The 26,957-nt window shown below is 43.0% G+C and overlaps 2 protein-coding genes and 1 pseudogene across 6 annotated transcripts in view; 1 reads left to right on the top strand and 2 right to left on the bottom strand.

Annotated features, from left to right (window-relative positions):
* The first annotated feature begins 2,620 nt into the window (after nucleotides 1–2,620).
* Nucleotides 2,621–10,549, top strand: Pigh (phosphatidylinositol glycan anchor biosynthesis class H). Of its 2 annotated transcripts, none has more exons than XM_015490380.2 (4): nucleotides 2,621–2,874; nucleotides 6,336–6,545; nucleotides 8,063–8,146; nucleotides 10,063–10,549. In XM_015490380.2, exons 1-4 carry the CDS (start codon nucleotides 2,695–2,697, stop codon nucleotides 10,153–10,155), a joined length of 567 nt encoding a protein of 188 aa, XP_015345866.1. In that variant the 5' UTR covers nucleotides 2,621–2,694; the 3' UTR covers nucleotides 10,156–10,549. The 2 variants fall into 2 exon arrangements, with proteins under 2 accessions (XP_015345866.1, XP_015345873.1); XM_015490387.2 differs by having other exon boundaries at nucleotides 2,624–2,874; nucleotides 6,341–6,545.
* On the bottom strand, nucleotides 4,693–6,329 carry LOC125615219 (annotated as a pseudogene).
* Nucleotides 10,550–10,918: 369 nt separating the features above from the next.
* Nucleotides 10,919–26,957, bottom strand: part of Plekhh1 (pleckstrin homology, MyTH4 and FERM domain containing H1) — a 49,712-nt gene continuing 33,673 nt past the window's right edge. For all 4 annotated transcript variants that reach the window (XM_048798562.1, XM_015490372.2, XM_048798561.1 and 1 more), the window contains 17 exons: nucleotides 26,020–26,106; nucleotides 25,543–25,704; nucleotides 24,375–24,455; nucleotides 23,836–24,018; nucleotides 23,202–23,310; nucleotides 22,306–22,418; nucleotides 21,163–21,339; nucleotides 20,725–20,822; nucleotides 20,046–20,223; nucleotides 19,396–19,551; nucleotides 18,226–18,326; nucleotides 17,564–17,705; nucleotides 16,266–16,408; nucleotides 16,037–16,166; nucleotides 14,325–14,411; nucleotides 13,908–14,054; nucleotides 10,919–12,804 (listed from right to left, as the gene is read on the bottom strand). In XM_048798562.1, the coding sequence (XP_048654519.1) occupies nucleotides 12,643–12,804; nucleotides 13,908–14,054; nucleotides 14,325–14,411; nucleotides 16,037–16,166; nucleotides 16,266–16,408; nucleotides 17,564–17,705; nucleotides 18,226–18,326; nucleotides 19,396–19,551; nucleotides 20,046–20,223; nucleotides 20,725–20,822; nucleotides 21,163–21,339; nucleotides 22,306–22,418; nucleotides 23,202–23,310; nucleotides 23,836–24,018; nucleotides 24,375–24,455; nucleotides 25,543–25,704; nucleotides 26,020–26,106 (2,256 nt within the window). In that variant the 3' untranslated portion in view covers nucleotides 10,919–12,642. The remainder of the gene's footprint in view (nucleotides 12,805–13,907; nucleotides 14,055–14,324; nucleotides 14,412–16,036; nucleotides 16,167–16,265; nucleotides 16,409–17,563; nucleotides 17,706–18,225; nucleotides 18,327–19,395; nucleotides 19,552–20,045; nucleotides 20,224–20,724; nucleotides 20,823–21,162; nucleotides 21,340–22,305; nucleotides 22,419–23,201; nucleotides 23,311–23,835; nucleotides 24,019–24,374; nucleotides 24,456–25,542; nucleotides 25,705–26,019; nucleotides 26,107–26,957) is intronic.

The raw sequence follows: 26,957 nt of genomic DNA, 5'->3' as shown, positions 1-26,957 counted from the left end.
TGACATCAATGTGAGAATTCTCTGGCAGGGATTTTTAAAATGCCATCATAAAAACACTTCAAAAAGCAATTACAAACATACTTCAAAAAATGAAAAAAATAAAGTCTCAGCAAAGAAGATACAAAGATCCAAATGGAAAAATTTTTTAAATATATATATATTTTGGGCTGGGCTGTATGAAGCTCAGTGGCAGAGCGCTTGCCTGGCATGTGTGAGGCACTGGGTTTGATCCTTAGCACCACGTAAAAATAAATAAAGGGCTGGGTTGTGGCTCAGCGGTAGAGTGCTCACCTTGCATGTGCAAGGCCCTGGGTTCTATCCTCAGCACCATAAATAAATAAATAAAATAAAATAAAATAAAATAAAGGTATTGTGTCCAACTACAACTAAATAATAATTTTAAAAAATAAATAAAGGCATTCTGTCCATCTTAAGTACAAAAACTTTTTAAAATATATATATATATATATTTTTCTTTCTTATCTGAAATAAGAATCCAGTAGGTCCTTTACTACTAAGCTATATCCCCAGTCCTTTTTATTTTGAGACAGGGTCTCACTAAGTTACTGAGGCTGACCTTGAATCTATGATCCTTTTGCCTCATCCTCCCAAGTTGCTGGCATTTGCTACTGCAGCTAACTCCAAACAGAAATTTAGAATTAAAAAACATAATAAGTAAAATAAAAAATCTCAACCTATGAGCTCAGAGACATAATGCAGAGGACACTGGAAAGATTCATTGAGCTTGAATATAGGATAATAAGAATTATCTAATTTAACCAACAGAGGAAAACAGACTGGGGTGGGGGCGGAAATGAGGCCTGCATGGTGGTGTTATGCCTGTAATCCCAGCGATTCAGTAGGCCAATGCAGGAGAATCCCAAGTTTGAGGCCAGCCTCAGTAACTTGGTGAGGCCCTCAGGAATTTAGTGAGACCGTCTCAAAAAATAAAAAAAGTCCAGGATGTAGTTCAGTGGTAAAAATCTGGTGAAGTTAATGAAGTTAAAAAGAGTTAATTTTTTAAATGCATAATTAAAATACATAGAATTTCAACAAAAACTGAATTAAAACATAGTTATTAGCTGCGCACAGTGGTACACACCTGTAATTCCAGCAACTCATGAGGCTGAGGCAGGAGGATCCAAGTTCAAAGCCAGCCTCAGGAATTTAGCAAGGCCCTAAGCAACTTAGTGAGACCCTGTTTCAAAATAAAAAATAAAAGGGTTGGGGATGTGTGGCCCTAGGTTCAACCCCTACCAACACAAAGTGTATATGCATACATATATGTGTGTGTATACAGTTATTAAAACATCGTTTTAAATGCTATAGTAATGTTTCTTTTTATTGACACATTAAATAACAAGGTCTAGTGGTGCCTCTAATAATTAGTGTTGTTTTACTCTTCTCCATTTATAATAGTCTTAAATGTTTTCTCTGCATTCATCAAGAGCCACATCAGAGAGTGGCATAATTTTCACTTCAACCGTCAAATATAACATAGGAAACTCAAGAGAAGAAAAGTCTATCGTGTTTATTCATATTTTTGGTTTTTCACTGTTTCTTCTTGATGTTCCAGGATTCCTTTTTTTATCATTTCCTTCCTGTTTAGAGAGATTCCATTAGCCTTTTTTTTCCAGGTAGATCTGTTGGTGACAAATTCTCTTAGTTTTTCTTCATCTGAGGATGGGTTTATCTCCCCTTCACACATTTGTAGGAGTCATCAATAAGATACCATAAAAAAAAAAAATCAAATAAAGGAGGTGGGTGCGATGGCATGCCCCTATAATCCCAGCTACTCAGGAGGCTGAGGTGGGAGGACAGTTTAAGCCCAAGAGTTCGAGGCTAGCCCGGGCAAGATGGTATTGTAATACCTTCTGCATCTCCCACTCCTGTTTTCTTTCCAGCCAGGATTTGTTTGCTTACTCCATGTTCCAAGATATGATCCGGAGGAGACAACTCCCAGACTCCTTACTAGGTCTTCAACTACCTCCTGGGTCTTATCCCTACCTACCTCCCCAACTTCCAAGTGTTCTTCTGGCATGCTGACCTTTTCATTCCTCCAGTTAAGTCAACCTTGTTTCTGCTTCATAGCTTTGTTTTTCCTGGTCCTTCTTTCAGGGAAATTATTCCTCCAGAGCGGCCTTGGCAGACCAGGGTGAGGCCTCCTCCTTCTAAGTCCCGTGTCATCAGAGACCCTTCTTGACTGCCTTAATAAAGTCCCCATTCCACCCCTGCCGGTTAGCACATTATTGCCAACATAATTATCTGAAGTTATTTCCATATCGATTCTCCTACAAGAAGCGAAGCTATTTGGGGGCAGAGACCTTGTCAATACCCTCAGTACCTTAAAACTACCTGGCACAGCAATGAATGAGCGGATGAACGAATTCCTGCGGACCCTCTCGTTGGGGCTCACTCTGGCTTATAATGGAAACCAGTCTGTCGAGTGAAAGTACGTTATGATAGGTTTTGATCTGTCCGCAACTGTTGGATCCCTAGGAATTTCTAGAAGGCGACAATTACAGAACAGAATCCCAGCCGAACCAACCCCAACCGGTGAGCAACTGCGGCTGCGCGGAGTTCGGGGTGGGGCGGGGCGGGGCTGATCCGCTCCCGGAAGCGGCTCCTGCGCCGGCGATACTGCGCGGAACCGCGGGTGGGCTAGAGCGGCGCTGCGGCGTGGAGCCAGCGGCGATGGAGGATGAGAGGACTTTCTCGGACATCTGTGGCGGCCGCCTGGCCCTGCAGCGCCGCTACTACTCGCCGTTCTGCCGGGAGTTTTGCCTCAACTGCCCTCGGCTCTCGCTGCGGTCGCTCACTGCTGTCACCTGCACCGTGTGGCTGGCGGCCTACGGACTCTTCACCCTCTGGGAGGTAATGGCCGGTCGGCTCCTGCCTGCGCCTGGAGGTGGTGTCTGGGCTTTGGAAGGGTCTTGGTCTAGCCCAAAATTCGGGTGGGAACCTCCCACCGTCCTAGGGTCGGAAGTCGGGGACCCGCTGGTTCTGGGGACGCCGCTCCGTGCTGGACAGCTCTTTCATTGAGTTTAATGAAGTCTGTGCTCCTGCACATTCTTCTCCCGTGGGCTGCTGCGCCGCTCTGTGGAGTGACCCAGCATTTGTCTAGTTCTTGCACGAAAGCCTAAAACGTTCACACCATGTGTTTTATGTGGCACATGCTCTTAGTACTTTCTTTAAAATTTTTTTTGTAGTTATAGATGGACAGAATACTTTCATTTATAAGTGGTGCTGAGGATCGAACCCAGGGCCTCACACTTGCTAGGCAAGCGCTCTGCCACTGAGCTACAGCCCCAGCCCTCATAGTACTTTAATTCCATGAATTCAGAGAACTGTAAGGTGGATCGTCCTCATCCATATCTTTTACTCCTCAGAAGCACATTGCTAATTCCTTACGTGTGGTCTTCCAGAAACTGCCTTTGCTTCCACGTGTGTATGTATATAGAGTTTTATTTGTCTTAACTTCTGTTTTTCAAGGCAATTTAACCCTCCCTCTAACTCCAATTTTCAGGCGTACTTTCTAAAGAATTTAGAAAGTGCAGACATGAATGGTTTCCTATGCTGTTTTAAGACATATTTCTGTTTTCTCTGAGCCTCAGTTTTCACATCTTCAAAATGGAATTAATACCTGCTTTACAATATTGTGAGGGTCAAAAGCATAGGTGTGTAACCGTTCTCAAATTAAAGGAATAATCTGAGTCATGCCCCCTCCCACCTTTTTTTTTTTCCTCCAAGTACTGAGGATTGAACCCAGGGGGATTATGACTGATATAGGTATATCCCTATACCTTTTTATTTTTTATTTTGAGGAATGGTCTTGCTAATTGCCTGGGCTGGCCTTTAACTTGGGATCCTCTTGCCTCAGCCTTCTGAGTTTCTGGGATTACAGGCTTGTGTTACTGTTCCCTGCCTGAATCTTCCTCCACCCTTACCTGACTATCAGGGATTGAACCGAGGAATGCTTAACATTGAGCCACATCCCCAGCCCTTTTTGTGTTTTCTTTTTTTTTTATTATTGGTTGTTCAAAACATTACAAAGCTCTTGACATATCATATTTCATACATTTGAGACCCATCTTGCTAAATTGCTTAGGGCCTCACTTGCTAAATTGCTTAGGGCCAGCTTTGAATTTGCAATCCTCCTGCCTCAGTCTCTTGAGACGCTGGGATTACAGGCATGCACAATTGTGCCTGGCTGAATCATCTTTTTAAAGTATGTGTTCTTGTTTCAAATATAGTCCTCTTAAATGAGTATATTATTTCAGGAGTGATCTGACTAGAGCTAAGTCCAGCAGGGCTTTTTATGTAATTTACATATAGTTTCCATTGCTGCATCCATTAGCTCTTGCCATCAAAGCATATTGCAGAACATAGTAATTTAGCATAGAAATAAGCAGAATTAAGACTGTCTTAACATGTATTTAATTGTAGCTAAAAGTTTCTTCATGGATCAACTAAAATTATGATTAAATTAACTTGAAAGTCCCTCTTAAATTTAATTTATAATATAGTTGAATAATTATTATTATTTTTATTTGCAGTGCTGAGAATTGAACCTTAGGTTTCTAGCATGTTTAGTAAGCCCTCTACCACTACATCCCTACTGCAATAATTTAGTTTTAATACTACCCTGAATTCTAATCATACATGTGGTTATGTAAGAAGGAGGAGCAGATATTCATTAAATACCCACTGAGTACCAGGTGCTTTACTGAATTCCTTACTTCAACCTTAGAAGAAAGTCAAGCAAAACCCTAACCATAACCCTCAACAATTTTGCCAGGCACTGAGCAACTCAATGAGACCCTGTCTCAAAAAAATTTTTTTAAAAAAGGACTGGGGTGTGGCTCAGAGGTTAAGTGCCCTTGGGTTTAATCCCTGATAAAAAACAAAACAAAAAAAACAAACAAACATGAGGTAGGAAGCCTACAGAGTTTATATGAGAGGCTCATTTGACTCTGGCTCTTTTCATCTTCCTGCTCTTCCAACTTCAGTGTACTCCACTAGACCTTACCATTGCTCTCCACTTTGTTTTGCAGAGGTTATAATAGTTTCAGGCATCTACATCTCATAACAAGGGGATCTTTATTCCTTAGATTGCTCTTTTTTTTTTAATCTGACACATTTTATTGAGATAGCAATTTGATCACATATGGTCCAAGAATACTGAAACAATAAATAAAATATAATCAGATGTTGGCTATTGGTCTTCAACATTATAGCCAATGATGCCATGCTTGTCTATGATCTCTCTAGTATAAAACCACATCCACACTTCATTGGCCATCAAACCATTCAGCACAGCTTCTTTAACTGTGAGCTGTTTAAAGCAACCAATTTAAGCACTATTGACTTATTTTCAGGCTCTGGATAGCTAGCTGTAGGGATCTCAGCAAGGGTTGGAGAAACGGAGCTCAGCTTTGGCATACTGTCAAAATGGGGCCAGTCGAGGCTTTGAGTGACAGCAGCACTGGGGCCTTCTCTGTGAGGCTGCACATGAACTGGGCCATGGTTCTAGGGTAGAAGGTCCATCACCCCAAAAGACTTAGATTTCTTTTTAAGATGAACTAAGTTTGTCACCCCTCTCAGCAAACCCTCTCTCCAACATTTCATTGGTTAGAGTTGTATCACATGCACATTTCTAGGCTAATCATGATTCACTCCAAATTTAAGAAGGATGAATGGCTGTTAATCAGGTGAGGAGTGTACTGCTGCTGTGATGAGCATTCTATAGTTGTTCAGTCCATAATTTTGTACTGTATGTTCTGCTGAGGGAGCACATGAGGAAAACATTTGGTCCTTAAGATGCAGTTTTGGAAGTTGTTTTTTTTTTTTCTTTTTCTTTTTTGGGGTTGGGGAATCAAACTTAGGGGCACTCCACCTCTAAGCTACCTCCAAACCCTTTTTATTTTACTTTGAGACAGGGGCTCACCAAATATAGTGAGGATCTCACTAAAATTCCTAGGCAGGCCTTGAACTTCTACTCCTGCCTTAGCCTCCCAAATTGCTGGGATTATAGGCATGTGTCATTGTGCCTGATAGAATAATTTCTGAGGCTAGTATGATGGGGACATTTTGCTGAAAGTTCTCCCTAGACTTAGTCATTAGTAATCTGGATTCATTTCACTATATACCTTTATAGCACTTCAGAGTCTGAATAAAAGTGATTTCCTCTTCTTCCGTGCATGTTCTTCTCATCTTTTTAGCTCACAGCAGAGCAAAGCCTTTTTTCTCAGTGCCCAATTGACTTGTCTTATGGCACAGATATACGCAGAGGACCTCTTGGTAATTTTACTGCCTGTGTCTGGCTCTCTCTTCAGAACAGCATGATCCTCTCTGCTGCCATCTCCATCACCCTCTTAGGCTTGCTTGGGTACCTCCATTTTGTGAAGATTGATCAAGAGACTTTGTTAATCATTGATTCCCTTGGCATCCAGATGACTTCATCCTATGCTTCAGGCAAAGAAAGCACTACCTTCATAGAGATGGGCAAAGTCAAGGATGTTGTCATTAACGAGGCTATTTACATGGTAAGTGTTTAAGTGATGAGTATTACAGGTTTCTCTGGAGGAGATAGTCGGTTCATGGGATGTTCCTTCATCTAAACTTGAGTCTTATTACCTAAAGCATTTGATCACACAGAATTATACTTGAGGACGCTCTGGTCCAAATCTTGCAGAGTTTCCTTTTTAGCTGGCATGAATATAAACTACAAAAGGGAAACAAACTTCCATTGAAAAGATAACTATCTTTACAGTTGTACTTTTTTTAGTGATGGGATATATTATGAGAAATGCATTGTTAGCCAGTTTCCTCAGTGAGCAGACATCATGAAGTATATTTACACAGACTTACACAGTGTGTGTCACTGAATCATAACCGCTGTTTTTTTTTTTTTTTTCTTGGTACCAGGGATTGAACCCAAGGGGCGCTTTACCACTGAGCCACATCCCCCAGCTTGTTTTGTTTTTTATTTTGAGACAGGGTCTCAATAAGTTGTTTAGGGCCTTGCTAAATTGCTGAGGCCAGCTTTGAACTTGTAATTGTCTTGCCTCAGCCTCCTGAGTTGCTGGGATTATAGGCATTCGCCACTGTGCCTGGCTAACCATAGCCTCTTGGTGTAATCAAGAGATGCAGTGAACATGAGGTGTTGGAAGCTGCTGCCAGCATAACATGGCATATCGCTTTATAGTAAATGTTTTTGTAAGTAGCAATACTCTATAACAACAGAAAGTTAATATAGTAAATACATAAACCAATACCATTTGTTTATTATCATTATTAAGTATTATGTACTTTACATACTTCATATCTACTTTTATATGGCAGCACATATTTGTCTATACCCACATCATCACAAACATATAAGAAATACATTGCACTAAAAAAAAAAATACATTGCACTATGACATAATGCCACTATGCAATAGGGATTTTTCAGCTCCATTATAATCTTAAAGTCTCACCATCATTGACTGAAACATTGTTATGCAGTGCATGAATGTTTTTAGAGACACAGCAGATTTTCATGGAATCAGCATTTTAACTTTATCTTCTAGCCCAGCTTTAAAAATCATCTCTGCTTTTTTTTTTTTGAGACAAAATTTCACTGTGTTGTTCCGCTGGTCTCCAATTTCTAGACACAGTTGGAACTTCAGGTATGCGCTAAGTGCCCAGCTTTTATTTATTTATTTTTGTACTGGGGATTTAACCCAGGGCACTTTACCTGAGCTATATCCCCAGCCTTTTTGTTTTTTATTTTGAATCAGGGTCTCACTAAGTTACTTAGGGCCTCACTAAGTTGCTGAGTTTAGCTTTGTACTTGTGATCTTCCCGTTTCAGCCTCCTGAGCTATTGCTGGGATAGTAAGTACGTGCCATTGTGCCCAGCTTTGTTTTGTTTTTTTAAGGAATAAAAATATACTTCTCCCTCACTTTAGAAGCTATCAAGCATTCTGCTACTTAGAGATAACCATTTATGACAGTTTTGAGCCTTCCCTTGAAGAAAGAAGAACACAAAGTGAGTTATTTGGTTTATTTTCTTACAGCAGAAGGTGATTTACTACCTCTGCATTTTATTGAAGGATCCAGTGGAACCACATATGATATCCCAAGTAGTACCTGTCTTCCAGGTGAGCAGAGAACACTTTCCTTTCTCCAATGAAATCCTTTACTTTTCTGCATATCTACTGCCACTTAAGTTCAGTAGGAATGTAAACATCTATTGTCAGAGTATTGGAAGATACCTGATAACTAATTTTAGTGAAAATGAGGATTTTAGTTATTTTTAAAGTTCCCCTCTGAGGTAAAATATTAGGAATTCATACAAATTATATAGAAGAGAATAATCAAACATATAACAACTCCTGCATACAAATCACCATTCATTAACTTTAACCCTGTCAGTTTAACTAATGTATACTTTTACATAGATGTTAATGATCATCTAACATTCATTTTTTTTTACAAAGGCCATTATGCTTATTATTTTAAATAATTTTATTGCATTCTAGCATATTGGAAAGTCAATTTACTTAGCCATTTTATTGTTAACTTTTTAAGTTATATCTAGGTAATTTTTTGTTTTATTCTTATAACAACAACACTATGCAACCATGATTATAATAAATTACTTTGTAGGTAAATAATATTAAATCTATATAAATATATGTTGGTATTGAGGAATGAACCCAGGGATGCTTTACTACTGAGCTACATTCTCAGATCTTATTATTTTTTATTTTGAGACAGGGTCTCATTAAGTTGCTGAGGCTGGCCTCAAACTTGCAATCCTCCTGCCTCAGCCTTCCTAGTTCCTGGGATTACATGTGTGTGCCATCATGACTGGTAGTAGTTATATATAATAATTTGCTCTCACTGCCCTTCCCTTTTTATGAAAGATTTAAGAAAGCTGCACAAAATCATTTTGCATAAAAGTTCAAAATTATTTTATTAAACTTTAGTCTTATAGATTTTTTTTTTTTAATTATTTTTTAGTTGTAGGTGGACATAGTATCTTTATTTCATTTTTATGTGGTGCTGAGGTTTGAACCCAGTACCTCACATGTGCTAGGTGAGCACTCTACCACTGAGCTACAATCTCAGCCCAATCTTATAGATTTTTATATTTGAAATTGGGCTGTAGAGACTGAACAACTTTACTATACTCTGGAATTTGAACTTGTTTTTCTAAAGTCTTGGCAAACAGTGGCTTACCTGTTTTTTAATTTAATGTGTAAGTAGAGGCATTTTAAAGTTATTAAATTTGTATTGCTTTAAAGATATTTTTCATATTTTCTTATAAGTGTGATCACCTATTAGCTCTTATTTTAAACTGTGCATCTCTTCTAAAATCTAGATATTGACTATGCATTCATAACAATTCTTTGTATATTTTGAGCAGCAAACTTTTATTAAATACACTTTCCATATATATATTTTTCACATTCTGTGGCTTTTCTTTTAATTTTGGTTGTTTTCCATTTCACAGTATAAAATGATTTTCTGAATTTACTTATTAAACTGTCCTGCTTGTCTCTGAGGTCTATTTCACAACTTGTGACATTTTTTAAGGTCCATCCTTGTTATTCCTCTTGCTGTCCTGAAATTTAGAGATTTAAAAAACCATCCTTTTTTTTGGTACTGGAGATTGAACCCAGGGGTGCACTACCACTGAACCGCATCCCTACCTGTTTTTACTTTTTTATTTTGAGATAGGGTCTTGCTAAGTTGCTGAGGCTGGCTTTGAATTTGTTCCCCTCCGGCCTCCGTCTCCCGGACTGCTGGAACTATAGGCGTGTACCACCATGGATTAAAATGCTGTCTTTTGATGTGTGCCTTGTACAATCTCAGGCTGGTCTGTGGGGCTAGCTGGGAATTTTCCCAACAAGATGCTCTGAGGTTTGAATTTCTTGCCTCTCTGAGCTCACACCTGTGCAAGTTAGAACCCTTAATGTGGGTGAGAGGTTGAGCTTGCATGTGGATGCAGAACCACTAAGAACTCTCTTATGTTCACCTGACTCTGCATTTCTCCCCTTTGGAATTCAAGAGTGCCAAGCCCCGGCTGGACTGCTTGATTGAAGTGTACAGGAGCTGCCAGGAGATTCTGGCGCACCAGAAAGCCACATCAACAAGCCCATGAGTCCCAGAAGGCCAGTATTATCTTCCATGGGAAATGACTGCTAAGCCATAGTGGCTGGTTTGATTTCTGTACTATAAACCATCAGGTGGACACTGTCTTAGGAACCAGAATGAATGCAGTGAATCTCAGAATTTTGCCTGTTTTACCAGAGGGGAAATTAAGAATTTTGACATGATGTATCAAAAGCATTGTCAGCAAAGAGCATTTTGTAAAATTCCTAATAAGCACATTCAAGTTTAAATTTTGTGTTGAAATTTATGGAGCAAGATATTGAGAAACTGGTATCAGAATTCACATGAAAGGCATAATTTCTCTCTGCATAGTATCTCTGTCTGAAAGTTAAGGAAAACCATGAAGCTCTTAAGGTATGGAATAAATGTCCTACAAAAGCCTATTCTCTGCCTACCTAGCTTCTGTGTTCTGTATGGGTTATTTATGATGACTTTCTTAATAAACAACTCTCCTTCCAAAACATACACAGTAATTGCCTGATGTGCAGACAGCTATTTTTTTTATTGACAAACACGATCATGACATTTCAGTCATGGGTGTCAAACACATTGATACTTTTCTGTTATTCAGCATTTTCTACCACTTTTCAGCTACTTTTGCCAAGAGGGAGGAGACAAAATGTAAGACAGAAAATTTGACTTTTGTTTCCAGACATGGTACTCCCAAGTTAAAGAAGAATAAACAAACTCTAGAAGCCTTTGTTTCTAGGACAGTTTCTTGTCTATAAAATTAATAAACTAAAGGAAGATTCCTAAGAGTCAGGAAGTAGGAAAGATGGTGAGGGAAGTAGTTTGACTCCTAGATTCAATATGAACATAATGGCACTTACACTTCCTTTAGAGCTCTATTTTTTTTTTTTAAATGCGCTAGTTAGCTAAGATCTTCATTGGCCTTAGAGACACTCAGGATATAAAAGCAGAGATAACTCAGCCTTGGAAGAGTTATCCAAGAGCCTACGTCAGGTGATTTTTTTCGAGGTAGAAATGTCTCAGCTAGACCCCCACCCAAATCCTGGGAGGTGGTGGTGGGTGGAGGGACAGAAATAGCTATAAAACTGTCTGCCTTGCAAAGTCAAATTAAAAAGAGACAGATTCTCATGCCTCTTTTTTTCTTCCTTCTTCACTGTGCTTTGTTAGTTTAAAGGTTGAGAGGGAAAGCATAACAACAGCTGAAGTGATAAGATAAATTAGTTCCAGTCTCATGGTTTTTGCATGTGCAATACCCACATCACTGGGGCTAAAAGCTTGGTTCTTGGGTTGTTTCTGCTAGCCACATTTTTCAGCATTTTGTGAAAAAAATGTTAAGACTACCTTAGAGTTATAAAATAAAACTTCATTTCTCAGATGTTGGAAAATCAGAGTATGAACTCCCCCACCCCAGTGGAAAAGATGTAGACAAAAACCATTCCCCTGCACTCAATTAGAATGTTTGAGTTGAGGGGGATTATGATGTTCTCAAGAAGGCAAAAGGTGAAAAAATTTTCTACTTTTTATACCTAATGCTTTTAGGCTAAGACAGACATTACATACATGCCCTGAGTCTCCAACTAATTTCCAGCAGAAGTTTGCCAGAAGTCTCAAGCACACCCAGGCCCTGGAGGAGACTGAGGGTCTTCTTTGTTCCTGATTCGCCTTCAGTGCCTCACACAGTAGCTAAAAGTGGAGAGCATTTGCTCGGTCTTTCAAAGAGTGGGGAATAATGGCTACCTTTCCTTCAGTAGTGAGCACAACCTTCACTGAGTCCCTTCCAGGTGCTGAAGTGAGACAGAAGTCAGACTGGACCCACCTTTTCCTGTCCTTGCTTGGACAGTGTGTAATACTGAGTTCAGTTTATAGTCCAGTGTACATAAAGCATGAAATGCAGCAGGGTTAGTGTTTCATTCTGCAAAATTTGGAGCTGCTGCCTCAGAAGGAGCACTGTGGATCCTACTCATCAGTAGAGGGGAAGATAGTCTATTTGTTTTTCTCTAGTCCTGCCAACACCATTTCCATCTGGAAAAGGAAGTCCAGTTTTAATTCTTGGCTTTTGTCAGAATTCAGGTAAATTGGAAATTTTTATCCTATTCTTTTCAGAAAACTTCAAGTATAATTCTCCACACAAAGATCACATACAATATAACAATGATCTTCCCTGAAGGAATCAGTGCAGAAGCCCCAAATACAGCACTGTGACCCCTCAGTAACATTGGGACAGTGGGCCATCCCTGTCTATGTTTAGAATCAGATAGCATCCAGAGTCAGTATTCTTATGGGTGGTGGTGGTGGGGAATAAGTGGTTTCTACACTGGGTCTGGATTTGTAAAAGCTGGGCTCTGAAATATTATAAGGCATCTAGAGAGTAGTCTTCATAGACGCTGAAATACACATTTCACAGAACTGTGTGCAGGGAGTTCTATTAGACCCATCACAGTAGTACCATATCCTAGGATATAAATCTCTAATCCCAGAGGTGGTGGGGAGAGGGTAGGAGAAATATTCACAGCAATGTTGGCCCCTTGGTGGCACAGGAAACAGAAGCAAAGAACTGTCGTCCATCTAGCTCCCATGGCTGGCGGGCTGCAGGTGAGTTGGCAGGTGGGTTCACAGTTGTAGAGCAGTGGTTCATGTAGCTGGCCATGATGAAGGTAGTTTCAGCAATCTAAGGGGGCCAAAGAAGCAAAAGAATTAAGCTAGCCTTTGAGTGCTGGCTTTCTCAATTGGCTGCTGTATTGAGTATATGACGTTCACAGGCTTCAGCTCATCTCTCTCAAACTACCCACCCAAAAGAAAGTGTCCAAAGGGGATCGTTATGAGATTCAGGGACCCAGTGAATGGTCTGGAGTTCCTCCAAGATGTGTGGTGCCCTCCTGAGAAGAGGGCTAATGTTCTGCTCTGGTTATCTCTACGGCCAGGGAAGAGGTCCTTCTTGGGGAAGAGGTCACACATCCTCTCATTCAGCAGGGATGATATCAGAAGGAGGTGGAATTTGGCAAACTACAACTTGAGGATTAAGAGTGGGATCAACAGGGTTTCTGGTTACTATCAGAAGGGTGTTAGGAATAATAAATCAGAACTTAAGTTTATGAGGGGCTGGGGTTGTGGCTCAGAGGTAGAGCACTCGCCTGGCATGCATGAGGCACTAGGTTCAATCCTCAGCACCACATCAATAAAATAAAGATATTGTGTCGACCTACAACTAAAAAATATTTTTTTAAAAAAAGAACTCAGGTTTATGAGCCTTTGTAACTGTTACTTTTGATGGTCAATATTTCCTGTACTGAGTAGGAATAGTGCCTTAAAGCAAAAGAGGTATTTTTGTTGCCTTAGAGATCACAAGGAAGAGGGTGCATAGCAGAGACTGTCCCACTTTGTGGCTAGTGTTGTGGCAGCAGAATGAGAACATGAGAGCACCTTCAAGAGGACACTGCCCTACCCCAGGGCCAGCTGTAGAAAAGACAGACAAATGAGCACCAACTCAGGCCTGCATGGTTCTGGTGTATGTGAAAATTACAAAAGTAAGAGCATAGTAGTGGCTGGATCATAGTTAGTTCCCTCCTGATAGCACCTCTACCTACTAGCTTACCAATGACAGTAAGATACAATGCTACCTAAACCCTCTGGGAAGCTGATTATATACAGGACCTGAAATTTTACCTGGGGCAGGGCCTTCTAGGTTCTATGGTGACCCCAGTTTCCTCTCTAAGCTCCAAGCTAAAACATCCCACAAGACCAGAGTAAAATTTTGTAGCCGCAGTCACTCACCTTAGGAGCAGTCATCCGGAAGATCAACTTCTCAATGTGTGCTTTTCCAGACCCCTGGTCTGGAATGGTTCTAATCACAAGCATGAAGTCATCCCTGTAGCCACCAAAGGTTGTCACTGAAGAGTAGGGGTAAGTGATGTGCACTTGCTGTGGAAAGGAGCCAGTGAGTTCTGGGGAACCTTCACCTGTCTCTTCTAGGCACAGATAGACTTAAACAGGAAGGAAGAACTTTGAAGTGGTCATGATTTGGAATTATACACCTTGAATATCTATAAGCTGTGTCTAGACTAAAGGACAGTGCTGCTTGGACAGGAGGTGAAAGTAAGGGAACCATGGTCATCTAACTCAGACCTTTGAATCCAGAGAGAAGACAAGAGGAAGAGGAAGGATCAAAGCCACCCTTTCCTCTTTCCATACCATAGTGTGGTGGTCCAGGATGCTGACACCATCTTCATTCACAGCAATCCATATCAGAGTGTTCTCCTTGGAAGACAGCTTGGCAGGCTGCAGATCAGAAAAATCCCATCAGACATAATATCCAGGGTTAGAGAATTTGAACCATTAAGTACTTTCTGAGGATAAAGGTACATCCAGGGATCTGCTAAGCAGTAATTTTCAACCTCATCTTGGAAAACACAGAAAACAATTTGTATAGCATTCGTTAATAAACAGGCAAGAGTGTCTGTGGCATGAGGCATCTACTAACGATCCCAGAGGTGGATGGGATCACATCATCCTGCTGCAAAACACTGGACAGAAAGCTCTGGGCTGCAGAATAGAGGCCAGCCCTATCTTTTGCATGGGGAACAGGCTGTTTCAGATCTCAGAAACGTAGCATTCTGTTCACAGTGTTTCCCAGCTGAAGTGCATCTTGCTTTAACCAATTTCCTAAGGACTTTAAAAGAATGGAAAAACAAGGATGCAATCTTGTAGGCTTAAGCCTTACTAGTGAGAACATGACATGTAGTGGACATTTCCTGAATTTTTATTGCCAGGGCTGCAGTGGGATGATTCAGAAGGTTTTTCTTTCCTACTCAAAAGGCTAGGAGGAGAGGGAGAGATGGACAGGTCACCTTTTCTGAAGCTTTCCCCAACTTCCAAGATCAAGTGGGCCTCTTTATAGATGCCTTTATAACACCCCTATACTTTTCCTTCATATTCCTGTAACCGCTTGTAAAAAAAAATACATATATAAATTATATATATATCATCATATACATATGAAAATATATGAATTAATGATATATATGAATGATAGGGGTTGAGGGTGTAGCTCAGTGGTAGAATCTCTGCCTAGCATACTCAAGGCCCTGGTTCAATCCCTAGCCCCATAAAATTTAAATAAATAAATATACATGTGTGCATATGTACGATGCGGGAGAAGACAAAAAATGAATATATAGATGATTATTTGGTTAATGTGCATCTCCCCCATTATATGTGAAGCTTCATGAAGGCAAGGGCTGTCTGATTTGTTCAGTTCTTATAATCTTAAACAAGTAGCATTAGATATAGTAGGAACTTCATAATATTTGTTGGATAAATGAGTGAATATCCATTTTCTGAACTCTGGCTTCAGTGAGCAGAAACATGAGCAGCTTAATGTCTGATTATAATGTCTGGTTACAGGATAATATCTGTTTTCTATAAAATTCATGTACTCCAGATGCCTAGTGAGGAAAAGTTCCAACTAAAATTACTACTGGCCTCCTGGCCTTCATGCAGAGGTGAAATTAACTCTTGCCTATGTAGTCTGATTCCCCTGTGTGCCATGTTAAGCTAATAGAGATTTATTTAGGTTATACATGTTTCTTTCAAACTCCTTTAAAATGGAGTATTTTAAGTTGAAATCCTTGTGTGTGAATTCGTTGATCCTCTTCTCTTTCAGGAATAGCATTGACAAGTCTATAATAAACACTTTCATAAAGCTATGAATCACAACTGTGCTCTGGACCATGGTAACCTGGAGTAGGTTAGAAATAGGTGGAGAGAAAGTGACCCCTTGTGGTTGGTAGTGTGGAGGCAGGGGTTGTAGACTGGAGTGGCTCAAACATGACCAGATGGGGAGTGCAGCTCCAGGAGAAATTTAGGATATTCCTGAGGATGTGGCTCCTTCCACTGGCACTTACCTGAGCAGCAAAAAGCTTAGCACCAAAAAGAGGCCATTTCCGGGCCACAGTCAGGTAGATACGGATGCATTCAGAAGGGGAGCAGCCTTGCAGTGCTGCCCACTTTGTGGTCAGCATATCTGTCAGATGCCTGTTGGGGTGTATGGAGAGAAATAGTGCCCATGAAGTCTCATCACAGCTCTGGGGCCTCCCCACAATACCTCCCTGCAAGACCTTGCAGGCTACCTACCTCAGCTGTTCAGGGGGTGCCCCATGTCTGTAGCGCCTTGGGTAGAACCTATCTAGGACTTGCTGGAGAAGATGATGAGTCTTGGCAGGGGGTGTGCTCCCAGGACCTGGCAGAATAGGCTTCTCCAAGTCCCCATATTCTACCTATAGCAAAAAAACATAGGAGTTAACAAGAGTCTGGAGGTAGATGGGGCCAGGTGGATGTTTTTGGAGAGGTGAACTAAACCACTGTTTATTTGTGGGGTGTGATTGGATATTAAAAAATACTTGTGAACAGAACCTTTATTTCAAGTTTCATAAACACTACAGAAATAACCTTAGAGTTCTAGAATACTGTAGATTGTCTAGACCAACTTTCATTTTGCAGCTGAGGTAATTACCTTATCCAAAGACAGTTAATTAGTGGCAGACATGGGAAATTATGTGGAAATTCTAGTTTCTTTTTTTTTTTTTTCAGAGTAGAAATGAAATTCTAGTTTCTAATCAAAGAATATGGGCCATAGAATTGACAATGCTACAGATCCTGAAAGACAGACTACCTAGCTCAAATCCCAGTTCTGTTATTTCGAGCTTTATGTCCTTGATCAAGTTAAACACTCTGAGCTTCAATTTCCTCAACTAAGTGGGAATGAGAACTATGTGGGAAAATACATACAAAATGCTTAGCATAGGGCCAACTATAGGATATCCATGTTGATGTTAATACTTATAAATATCAACAATTATTTCCCCTTCCTTTCCAGCATGTTGATCCAGCCTTTTTCTTATGGGGACCATGGAGGTATCCCACATACCTCTGGCAAGATGGCTCCTACAGGTAATAGGAAGGAGAGTCAAAGTTTGAATGTATGGTCTTCCTAATTCTACTTATAATGTTGGATGCTTTATACATTTTATCTCATACATTATGAGATATTTGTTATCTAAGCATCATACTTAGTAGTACAACCCTGTGGATGCAGGAAGGGAAGTATTTTGTTTTTAGTATACAGAGTAGGAAACTAAAGCATAGACAAATGACATGTCTTGGCCAACATTTCACATGGGAACATGGCTAGGACTCAAACCCCTGTTCTGAATTCCCAGTCCAGCATTCTGGACTGTAGTCCGTCTGCAGTGGGTAAGCTGTCTGTTGTCTGTACCCGGGACAGCATGCTGCCCTCTTCTGAGCACCTCCAGATCTGCAGAAATCTCTAATATTTCAGGCTGCATGGTGATTCCACCTGCCTTGGAGATTCCACCTGGGAGTCCCAAGATGGCCTCCTGACCCTTATATTTCCTGAACAGACAGAACCATACCTGGGCCATCAGAGCGGCCATCTCAAGAGCCAGTTCTTTATTGACAGGAAATCTCCCTGCCACTATCTCTCCACTGGTTTGAAAGGCAAGCAACAGTCGCTCTCGCTCTGTCTCCCCTTTGACTTGACTCCGAAAGTACAGCCTAGAGGGAAAAGAGTGAGAAGCCAAGTTTCAGTTGGGATCCCAATCAGGGATGAGGCTTTCTCTGGATCTTTTTATCTTGATTTCCAAAACAAACAAAACCCCCATAATTCTTTATACTATTTCCTATTGCTCCAGAAACGTAATCAGGTATGACAGAGCAGATGCAGGACCATGCAGATCTTATAACCACAGCAGGATGTGGCTAATTCTGAATATACCATTAGACTTAATGGATTTGGTGACAGGAATCTAGCACCTGGAATCAGTGTTTATTAGGGTGTTGGATGAGTTAAGATTCCAGGAGACTAATGGAACTTATTTGCCTGGCTGACAAAGCCTGAGCTACCCAGTGTCTCAGGAGTAGGAGCAGCGCCGGCCTGCACCTCAGCTAATGCCCATCAGGCAGGGTTGGATCTGTGGGCCCGTCTGCCTGTCTAGGACAGGCCATCCAGCTGAGGAGGTGATGAGCTGGCCCCCACTGGCAGTCCTCATGTTTTCCCACAGGCAGTGCTCAGGACCTGTTCTTGTACATCAGCTTCACAACGCGTGTCCCACCCTCAGATTTTCCAGGGTGCAGCTCCTTCAGGGCTTGTTCCCACTTGGAGATGGCATCACAGATCTTGAAGAGGCAAAAGAGGAAAGTCAAAGAAGCCCCTTGTGAGGGCAAAAAGGTCCAGCCCTGGTTGCCTGTACTTAGGCAGAACTGTGAGTGCTCCCATCAGGTGACTGACCTGTGTGGGGCCTCATACTCCCAGGACCTGCAGTGCTGCCACTCCCTCACAAATGGATGGGGAGGTACAACCTGCCCTGGGCATGGTGAGCAGCAAAGCAAGGAACGCTGTCCCACTGCCTTCATAGTCGAGGGGGCTTCCTGGAGGCTACGCAGGGACCCTGAAACCCGTGGCCTCATCTCACTGGCTCCTTTTCCATTCCACCGACTGCCATTCTTTTCAACAAATATACCCAATGGCCTTCAGACACTTATGAGGAAGATACCTGGCATATTTTTTTCCTGGAAGTGGTAAGATTAGAAGCCCTTGTCCTGCTGTTGTAAAGACAGATTCTGGAGCCAAATATACTCATCAAGTGCTGCAGCACATTCCCATACACACTAAGACTCTCATTCTAATTCTAGACCATAATACAGATTGGTCTTCAATCCCATTTAAGGGCCTCTAATAACACAGGTACAAGAAGGATCTACTTTGTTAAAACCTATAAGCTAGGGGCTGGGGATGTAGCTTAGTAGTAAAGCAATCCCTACTTATTTTTAATTAATTAATTATTTAATTTTAAATAAATAAATAAATAAAACAACTATAAGCATAGCATAGGTCCTGGTGCATAAGATGGCACACAGTGGGTGCAGGCATACAGTTCTCTGCCTATGAGTGGGCCGATGTAGGCTCAGCAGAGCTTTCCTGCCCCTTTACCAAGCTGAGAAGAGGCTCTTTCCCCTGGATGCTGCAGGGCCACTGGATGGAGGCAGGGTATGGAGATCTTGTCCCCAGAGATGAGGGTACATGCATTTTTGTTCTGCCCACACAGCTACATTTTAGACTAGCACAAAAATGCTGGCCCAGGAAGTACCTTGGGCTCAGCACCAAATGTGCTACTGAATAGTCGGGTGCCCACTGGATGGCACTAGTATTCCTGAGTCTGGGGTGGCTAAGTGGGGAGGCTGTCACCTTGACACTCCCCTGCAGGCAGTGTTCCAGATCCCTGCCAGAAGGATCATCGGTGAAGAGAGCAAAGCCAGAGTGGGATGATTTCCTCATGCCCGTCTCCTGATTCAGCCGCTGCAGGAACTCATCAACTGTGGAGGAGCCATCAAAACCAACCACCTGTGGAGGAGGGGAGGCACTCTGAGCTCAGTAGGCTTGTGGAGGCTTTCTATAGCAGGTGGAGAGGAGCAAGGGTGAATGCAAGAGAACCAGGCAAGATGGTTTCCATATTCAGACACAGAAGGTCAGGGGAAGGAAGCTGAGCCTGCCCACTGTAAACCAGAACAGACAAGCTTGGTCCCTTCTTTACTGTCACTCTTGGGGCTTCAGTCTCATGCCACTTTCCTAGTCATATGTCAGCTTCCCTGTTCATGTGATAAAGAGATCTACTTCCAGAGAACCGCACAATGAAGTGCTTCTGTGATTCAAACTCCTTTCTCCCTAAACACATGAATTAATGCCCCCTCCCGTGCCAAATTCTAAGCTCATCCTTTTTTCTGGTTTCCCTGTTAAGAATCTGAAAGCCCACAGAGGCTTGGCACTCACCTGGGCCAGAGATGTTTCCTCTAGACAGTAAGAACACTTGGGTCAGAAAGCTCAGCCAGTTTCCTCACCTGGTAAGTCCCGTTGGCAAAGTGCACAGGGATGCTGAAGGGCAAGGAGTGGTGGAAGGGGTTTCGCAGCAAGATGGACACCACTTCCATGCGTGATGGTCTGGCTTCCCGCTCCCCTGACTGCAGAGTTCGCTCCACTGCCCGCTGACAGTAGGTGGCATACTGGCCAGTTTCATTTCTAAAAAGCCAGGAGGATGAGAACACTAGGCACTCTGATCATCCCTGCCTCTGTGGCACCCAGGTGCCTACCCAATTTAGCTAGCACCAAAACTAGCAGGGGTAGGTTGTAGGAAAAGCCCTTAAGACTAGAGTATTAATTTGTCATTCATAACCTATCTGTGGTAGACTGCTAGCATGCATGTTTTCTTGCAGAAGCCAGAATAACATAGAAACAGTGAATATTTGGGGACAACTTAGGGGCAATATGGTTTCACATGAACTACCCTACAAAACACCCCAAAACACATGGACTGGTGTGCAGAGAAGCCTAAGCATGCCCAGATCTCCATGTGCCTGTTTGCACAAGATAATGGACAACATCTCTCAATCCTGAGCAAATCTTGGAGGGGAGGAACAATCTGCTCTATCTAGTCTCCCCATCATCCCTCTTAATCATACCGCAATCAGTAGTGGCAATCATACCGCAATCAGTAGTGGCAGCAGAAACACATCTACTCACCTGGGATCTGCATGGCGTTGGAGCTGCTGCTTAACATACCAGAGGAAATGATGCTGAGGCAGGAAAAGTGGGGCACACAGAGCCAGGAGCTGCCAACACTGCCAGGGGACACATAGGGTGGGCTGTGTGCTGGGTCTGCAGAGCCCCTGCCTTGCAGTTCCAAGCTGCAAAACGTTTGACACTCTTTCCCCACACCAGAACCCCCCAACCTTCTGTGGGAACCGGGTTGGCCAGCTTGGTCAGGCTTTGTTCAGAATGGTGATCACACAATCTGACAATGCACAGACAGATAAGCTGTACTGAGGCAGCTCAGAGCATGGAGGCTGTTTGCTCGCTTGGCACAGAGCACAATTTGCCCATCACCTTCCACTTTTTTTCTTCCTGGGCAGTCCTTGCCAGTGATTCTGTTCAGATGTTCCATCCCCAGGGAATGCTAACCTGCATGAGGGAGTACTTCTGAGGTGGGCGGCAGCTGGTCTGCTTCATGAGTTGGCAGTAGATCTCGCTCTGCAGCTCAGGGTGAACCAGGCACACCTGCAGTGCTGTCTGGGCCAGGGACACGTGGTAGTCCACTGAGGCAGCCTCTACGGGCACATTGATGAAGAGCTGGCAGGACTGGGAGGGGAACAACAGTGGTACAGGCAGAGACAGCACCATGATTATTGTTCTGACAGTGCAATGGTGTCTGACCCCAAGCAGAGCCCTAAGGGAGGCTCAAATTCACCACAGACAGCTCTTTCTAGGAAAGAGCATTATTACTGCTTACAAGCATCTATGCTGAAGTGGCTATTCTGGGATAGAATCATTCCTTTTTTTTTGGAACTAGGGATTGAATCCAGGACTGCTTTTCCACTGAACTACATCCGCAAACCTTTTTATTTTTTACTTTTGAGACAGGGTCTCATTAAGTTGTTGAGGCTGGCCTTGAACTTATGATCCTTCTGCTTCAGCCTCCCAAATTGTTGGGATGACAGGTGTGTACCACTTCATCTCACAGAATGAATCTTTCCTTCTTTAAAGGTTTCCATTATACAAGCAAGACAAAGTTAGCTTACATAAGAAAATTCATTTAAAAATTCAGATAAGCGGGGCTGGGGTTGTGGCTCAGAGGTCGAGTGCTTGCCTAGCATGCATGGGGCACTGGGTTCGATCTTCAGCACCACACAAAGATAAAATAAAAGTATTGTGTACACCTATAACTAAAAAATAAATATTAAAAAAATTCAGATGAGCACAAAGAACATTTTTAAATAGGTCAAAGTCTCTGAAGTCCAGAAGCAATGTAAACCTGGCCCTTCCTACTGTGGACTATAGGGGGGCATCTTCATCAAGAGAGAGTTTTCACTGGCATTTCTCAAAGTCCTAGAGCTTCCCTCTGCCATAAAGGAAGGTTGCCGTAAAGGAAGCCATTGGGGGACCTTGGGGGACCTTCTTTCCCTTTCTCTCTGGATCCCCCTGTGGGCTACCCTATCTCCTCCACCCATGTTATCACAGCAGTAGGCTTAGGCTGCTCCAGGCCAAGCCTGGGCATGCAGTGTGGACACCACTGGTTGATGGGCCTGGGCTATGCTCTTACTTTACCTTGAAGAGCTTGAGAGCCTCTGTCTGCAGAGCCTCAGAGGGCAGGGTGGTGAGGGAGGTACACAGCCCATCTTTGCTATAGCACAGCATAGGGTGCCTCCAGAGTGGGGAATCTGTCCAAAGCACAGCACCAGAAAGCAGTACAGTTACTACTGAGGAAGGAACTCACCTCCCACCCTCCCAGCCCCAACTTTAGTTTGTGAGGAAGACAATAATTTAACTCTCTGGGAAACATGTATCAGTCACAGACTACAGGGTATGCAGGGGTGCACTGCATTCACACACTCACAAGTGTGGCCATACAGGAAGGCAGTCAGCACTTTGCTACAGAACTGCAAGAAGGGTGAGTGTGCATGGCTGGGATGCACCTGAGGGTAAGTGTATGTAAGGGCAGGTCTCTGCCTTATGGTGCAGAATTGGCTGCAGGAGCACACACATTACACAAGCCTCACAGTAGCAGTAAAAGGCTGTGCGTGGTGTGTGCCTTGGTTAGTTCCTGAGGACCCTGAGACTCAGTAGCAAAATAAAGACCCCTAAACAGCCCCAGGCTTAGTTTAGCCTGATCAAATTTAGGCTCAAATTATTAATTAACAAAGTCTAACTATAGATTAACCAGCTACCTCCTTTCCTCAGTCCTCTGCCCAGCCAGCAAAGCTGTGGTCTGAAGAGTGAAACATTTACCCAGATCACTGAACAGTCTGCTTCCCAGACAAACTCCCCCCGAGTGTCTTAGACAGAGACATAGGGGCCCTGAAAAGTAGGATGGGGACTCCTGTTCTGAATTAGTTATATTTAGCACAGCTCCAGGGGACCACAGTGCTTTCTTTGGGTTCCTGACCAATAAGCACCTAGCCTCCACCCTCCAACCCACACCACAATGGCCACCCTTACCTTACCTGGGTCTCCCTCACCATCCATCAGTTTCCCAATGAGCTGCTCATAGGCAGTGCCTACCTTGGCACTGCTGCCACCTGCAGCCACTGTGAGGTGGTAAAGCCATGTATCCTGGAAGAAGGTGGGAAGCCATTGGATGTGGGAGAGTGAAAGAGTGGAGGTAAAAGTTCCAAAGAGGATTCCCACAGTGGGATTCAGCCACTGTGGTTGGCAAGACTCAAGGTTACCAGTTTCTAAGGGGAAAGATTAGGGATCAGGTGAACAGGGACCTATTTCCAAGTTGGTTCTATCTCATGGCCCCAGGGAAGATGCTGATCACTGGGAATGAATTCAATGGAAAGCTATATTCTCATTCAGAGAATATTAATTGCCAAAGTATTAAAAGAGGGAAATAAATTTAGGGAAGCTCAGGCGAAAGAGAAAGGAAGGGCTGAGGCTGTGGCTCAGTGGTAGAGTGCTTGCCTAGCATGTGTGAGGCACTGGGTTTGATTCTCAGCACCACATATAAATAAATGAATAAAATAAAGGTCCATACATTAAAAAAAAAAAGAAAGAAAGAAAAAAGATAAAGAAAGAGAAAGGAAGATCAAAATCACAAATCCAAGTTTGGCCACAAAGGCCCAACTCCTACCTTACCTTTTCATGCTTGGTACCAATGAGCAGGTAGGTAGGACTGTGCTCTGGAGGATGGATCACCAGCGTACAGTGGGAGGAAAGTAACCGTCTGGTTCCTCCAGCCTCATAGTCCTCATCTGAGTCACAGGATCGATCTACTTCTTCTATGCGTGCATCCCGCACAGGCAGACGACCCAGGGGTCGCTGTAGACATGAGCCGTCCATGAGTGGGAGAACCAGGGGGATGAGGGAATTTCCTCTCTCTGAATACTTAAGCTCTAGAGGGTGGGAGTCTTGGATGTGGACAGACGACCGGATGGGAAGCTGGAAGCTATAGCATTGCAGCCAGGCTGGGAGCAGAGTGAGGCTTATTTGAGAATAACCAATAGACCACACAGGTTATACATGCTGGCTGCATGCTCTGGAGAGATCTAGCCAGCTGGCTGTTGTACTAGTTGTGGGTTTGGTTGGGTACAGGGTAAAGATGGGGACTGACATCAGGACATGGAGCCACAGCAATGTGGCTTGGGGGAATAGTTGCTGTCAGGAAGTTGAGGTACCTTATCCTCATGGCTCCGGTAATAGTAGAAGGTTTTCCTAACAAGAGCACACCAGACTAGCTTGGAGTGGCCATGTTTTACCTGGAGGACAGAAATGAACTAGCATTATTAGAACCAGAGGGCCCCAGAAAAAAATCCAGGACTGGCAAAAAGAAGCCAAAGAGAAGACTCAGGTCCTTAGTGGAAATGCCTGTTAGACTCCCTACTAATAGAACCCCTTTCACAGAAAAGACCATGATGTGTACACCAGCCTTCCTTGGGCTATTCAGTGACCTATGACCTACCATTAAAAGATGGATACCTAGGGGCTGGGGTTGTGGCACATGGCAGCGCGCTTGCCTAGCATGTGTGAGGCACTGGGTTCGATTCTCAGCACCACATATAAATAAATTAATAAAATAAAGGTCCATCAAAATCTTAAAGAAAAAAAAAGATGGATACCAGGACAATCAGATATCCCTTCCAGGAATGTGAACACAGGAAGAACTTGCTAGTTGGCAGAGGCGAGGGTTGTTAGGATGCAAGGAAGGTAAGAGCCAAGGCAGGCTGAAACCCTTGGGTGACCACAGATCATGAGGGAACAGAAACTACCCAGATGCAGAGAATGGCATCAACACAGCCTGAAGGGGGATGCAGAGGCTGAGAGCCCATAACCCTTGAGACTGCTGAGCACAGCTGCTCTGGCTCTGGGGTGTCTGTTGTCACTAAGTGCTACCTTGTTAACTTCCCTTTCCATGGGTTAGCAAATGGTTCTCTGTTCCCTGCAACCAGAAGAGCCCTAACTAAAATGTCTTTAGGGCAGGCCTAGGACACTGTAGTCTTTGGATGACTGGCTATTCCCAATCTGCCCAAGTCTCTTCTTGACACTGTTAATTCTGAGGCATGGTGGATACAATGTGGGGGCAACCCCTAATGACCTCAAAATGGGGTAAAACCATTGCTTTCCTTCCTGTATTGGGAATACTTGTTCTAACAATCCTCAGCTCTGCTTCCTAGATACCATCACCATCACCTTATGTTGTTAGACCATGTTTGAGGGTCAACCAGCTAGTTACATGAGAAGCCCCTGGATTTAGGAACTGTGGGAAAGGAGGGAGCCCACCACTCTTTGCCCCTCCCACTCCTGGCTCCCGGACTCTGGAGGTTCCTCCCCTCAGCTCCCTCATACCTTGGTCAGCCAGCCCTTCACAGTGGGCTTGGTGCCACCCTGAGGCAGGGCTGGAGGCCCGGTGGCCTGTACCTTCAACAAGTTCTGTAGGACCCGTATCCACTCCTCCAGCAGGCTGGGTGAATCTGCTGTCAGGTAGTAGGTCTTCTTCTCTGAGATAAGCTGTGGAGGGCAAAGGATTGGGGCCAGAGGCAGCAAGACAAGCTCTGAGATGACACAAGACCCTGAATTCACTGGATCTTCCTTATTCCTACCCTGTTGCTCCCTTTCTTCTTTTCCTCCCTATCTTTCCTACCTTCACTCCATTTCACATTGTCTCCTCTTCCTTCCTTATATTCACAATGTAGTACAACATCCTAATGTTGATGTTAAGTCTTTCATTCATGTTCTTTTTGCCCCATCTTTGTCTCAAACATAGTCATATCCAAACCTAGCATCTGATCTGCCTAAAATACCAACTGCTCTGATCAGGTTCACCTGGAATGTCTGTGCACCCTCCCCTCGAACAATTTGGCAATGGGAGTTCAGATCCACTTGACCTTGAGGTTTCCGAATGACATCACTCTGTAAAGAAAGGAACAGAGAGCAAAGCATTGGAGGCTTCTCAGAGCATCATTTACCCTCATATCTTACTGCAGGTCAAAGGCAACGGGAAAAGTTATTCCCAAGCTTTCCTGGTATGGTATGATGGGTAACTTGTTCTAGATTCTGGTTCTAGCTAAATGAAGCTATACTTAGAAGAATGGGTCTTTCCAATACAAGCCTCAATAAAGACTGAGTAAGCCTTTAAAATTGGGTCAGAAGTTACCAAATTATTATTCAATGATAAAGTCCCTATAAATTCTTTTTGTTAAAGTGGGTGTGGTGGTGTAGACCTGTAGTCCCAGCTACTTGGGAGGCTGAGACAGGAGGATCTCTTAAACTTAAGTATTCAAGACCAGATTTGGTAGCATAATAAGACCCCATCTTAAACAAAAACAAAACTTTTCACTATATTCTTATATGAAACATGGCAAATAAGTGGCATATATATCATTACTATTATTCTTTCCATTATCACTGCAGACATCAATCAATCAATCATGGAATGCTTATCATAGAGAAATATAGACCCAGAATCCTTAAAAGAGAGTATGGAGTTGGTGACAGCCACTACCAATCAAAGGGGATCTACACAAGAGCAAGGCCGATTTTCCCTCTTCAATAATTAAAATTAGTTCTCTAGGGAGGTTCTGTCAAACTAGTTCCCAACATCAAGGCTCCTTAATTCCAGACAATGGAAGGAAGAGGTGGAGAAGGTAATGGGTTGTCTGTTAGAATAATCCAGATGAAGTGAGGGCAGCCTAGGAACAGATCTTTTTATAGGACTAAACATGAGAAGCAATCGGCTTCTGAAGGAAGAAGAAATTCCCAAG

Source organism: Marmota marmota, unplaced genomic scaffold, assembly GCF_001458135.2.
Source record: "Marmota marmota marmota unplaced genomic scaffold, marMar, whole genome shotgun sequence".
Lineage (NCBI taxonomy): Eukaryota > Metazoa > Chordata > Mammalia > Rodentia > Sciuridae > Marmota > Marmota marmota.
The sequence above is the reverse complement of the archived record's forward strand: the minus strand, read 5'-3'. Positions and strand labels throughout refer to the sequence as shown.